The sequence below is a fragment of the Drosophila kikkawai genome, chromosome 3R (assembly GCF_030179895.1).
Source record: "Drosophila kikkawai strain 14028-0561.14 chromosome 3R, DkikHiC1v2, whole genome shotgun sequence".
Lineage (NCBI taxonomy): Eukaryota > Metazoa > Arthropoda > Insecta > Diptera > Drosophilidae > Drosophila > Drosophila kikkawai.
In genome coordinates, this window is record NC_091731.1 from 4,588,802 (window position 1) to 4,589,925 (window position 1,124).

The 1,124-nt window shown below is 46.4% G+C and overlaps 1 protein-coding gene across 1 annotated transcript; it reads left to right on the plus strand.

Annotated features, from left to right (window-relative positions):
* The first annotated feature begins 214 nt into the window (after window positions 1-214).
* Window positions 215-730, plus strand: LOC121501875 (uncharacterized). Its single transcript, XM_041774397.1, has one exon. It carries the CDS (start codon window positions 215-217, stop codon window positions 728-730), a length of 516 nt encoding a protein of 171 aa, XP_041630331.1.
* The last annotated feature ends 394 nt before the right edge of the window (window positions 731-1,124 follow it).

Here is a 1,124-nt window from a genome sequence, read left to right on the forward strand (position 1 = left end):
CACGCCAGGATCCATCGATGTCATCGTTGGATCAGATCAACTCTGGTCTCTATATACTGGAGAACAAAAATGCTTTGGTAACGATTTTCCTATCGCTCTGAATACTGTTTTTGGTTGGATTATTGCAGGCTCTTAGAATACATGCGATGATTACCTGACCTCAGCCGTTACTCATCACGCGGACCTAGACTCGATGGTTCGCTCTTTCATGGAGATGGATAATGTACAGCCTAGCCAGGCTCTTTTGGACGCCAACGATCCCACAAAGCGTCATTTACACGCGCTTGAAGAACGGGGTTTGACTACGAAATGTCGCGTAGTTTTCGATGGATCGGGAAAGGACAGCTCTGGAGTGTCCCTCAATGATCATCTCCAAATTGGTCCACCTATCCAACGCGATCTTATTGGCGTTTGTTTACGTTTCCGGCAGCACCAATATGTAATCCGCGCAGATATCGAGAAGATGTTCCGAGGAATTCAAGTCTTTAAACCGCACACCAATTATCAGCGCATTGTTTGGCGCAAGAACGAGAATGAACCACTGCTTCGCCTGTTGACGGTTACCTACGGATTGGCACCGTCACCATTTCTGGCTGTTCGAGTTCTCAAGCAACTAGCCGAGGATCACAGCCAAGAGTTCCCCGCAGCAGCACACGTGCTTCTGCACGATGGTTATGTAGATGATATTCCAACTGGGTGCCCTCATTTGAAGAGCTCGAAGAGCTCATAATCCTCAAAAACAAGTTAATTCAACTTTTGGATAAGGCGCAATTCAAACTACGGAAATGGAGTTCCAACAGTTGGCGTCCTTTAAAATTATTGCTAGAAGAGGACAGATGTTATGTTATGTTATCCAGCTTCTCAACAAATCAGCCGCGGATTCACCAATCAAAATTCTTGGCATCCAATAGATTCCCGGAAAGGACGTCATGTACCTCAATATCAAGGAATGCGATTCGACCATTTCTCCGACGAAAAGGGAACTCTTGTCGCAGCTCTCAAGAATCTATGACCCGCTTGGATTGGTAGCGCCAGTCACAGTTCTAATACAGCTCATCTTCCAAGAAAGCTGGACAAGTGTCATGCAATGGGATGACCCGATTCCTGAAACTCTACGCTCGCGC

Bases quoted from the DNA above. Each gene is read 5' to 3' on its own strand.
- LOC121501875 (XM_041774397.1), top strand. From the start codon at position 215: ATGGATAATGTACAGCCTAGCCAGGCTCTTTTGGACGCCAACGATCCC.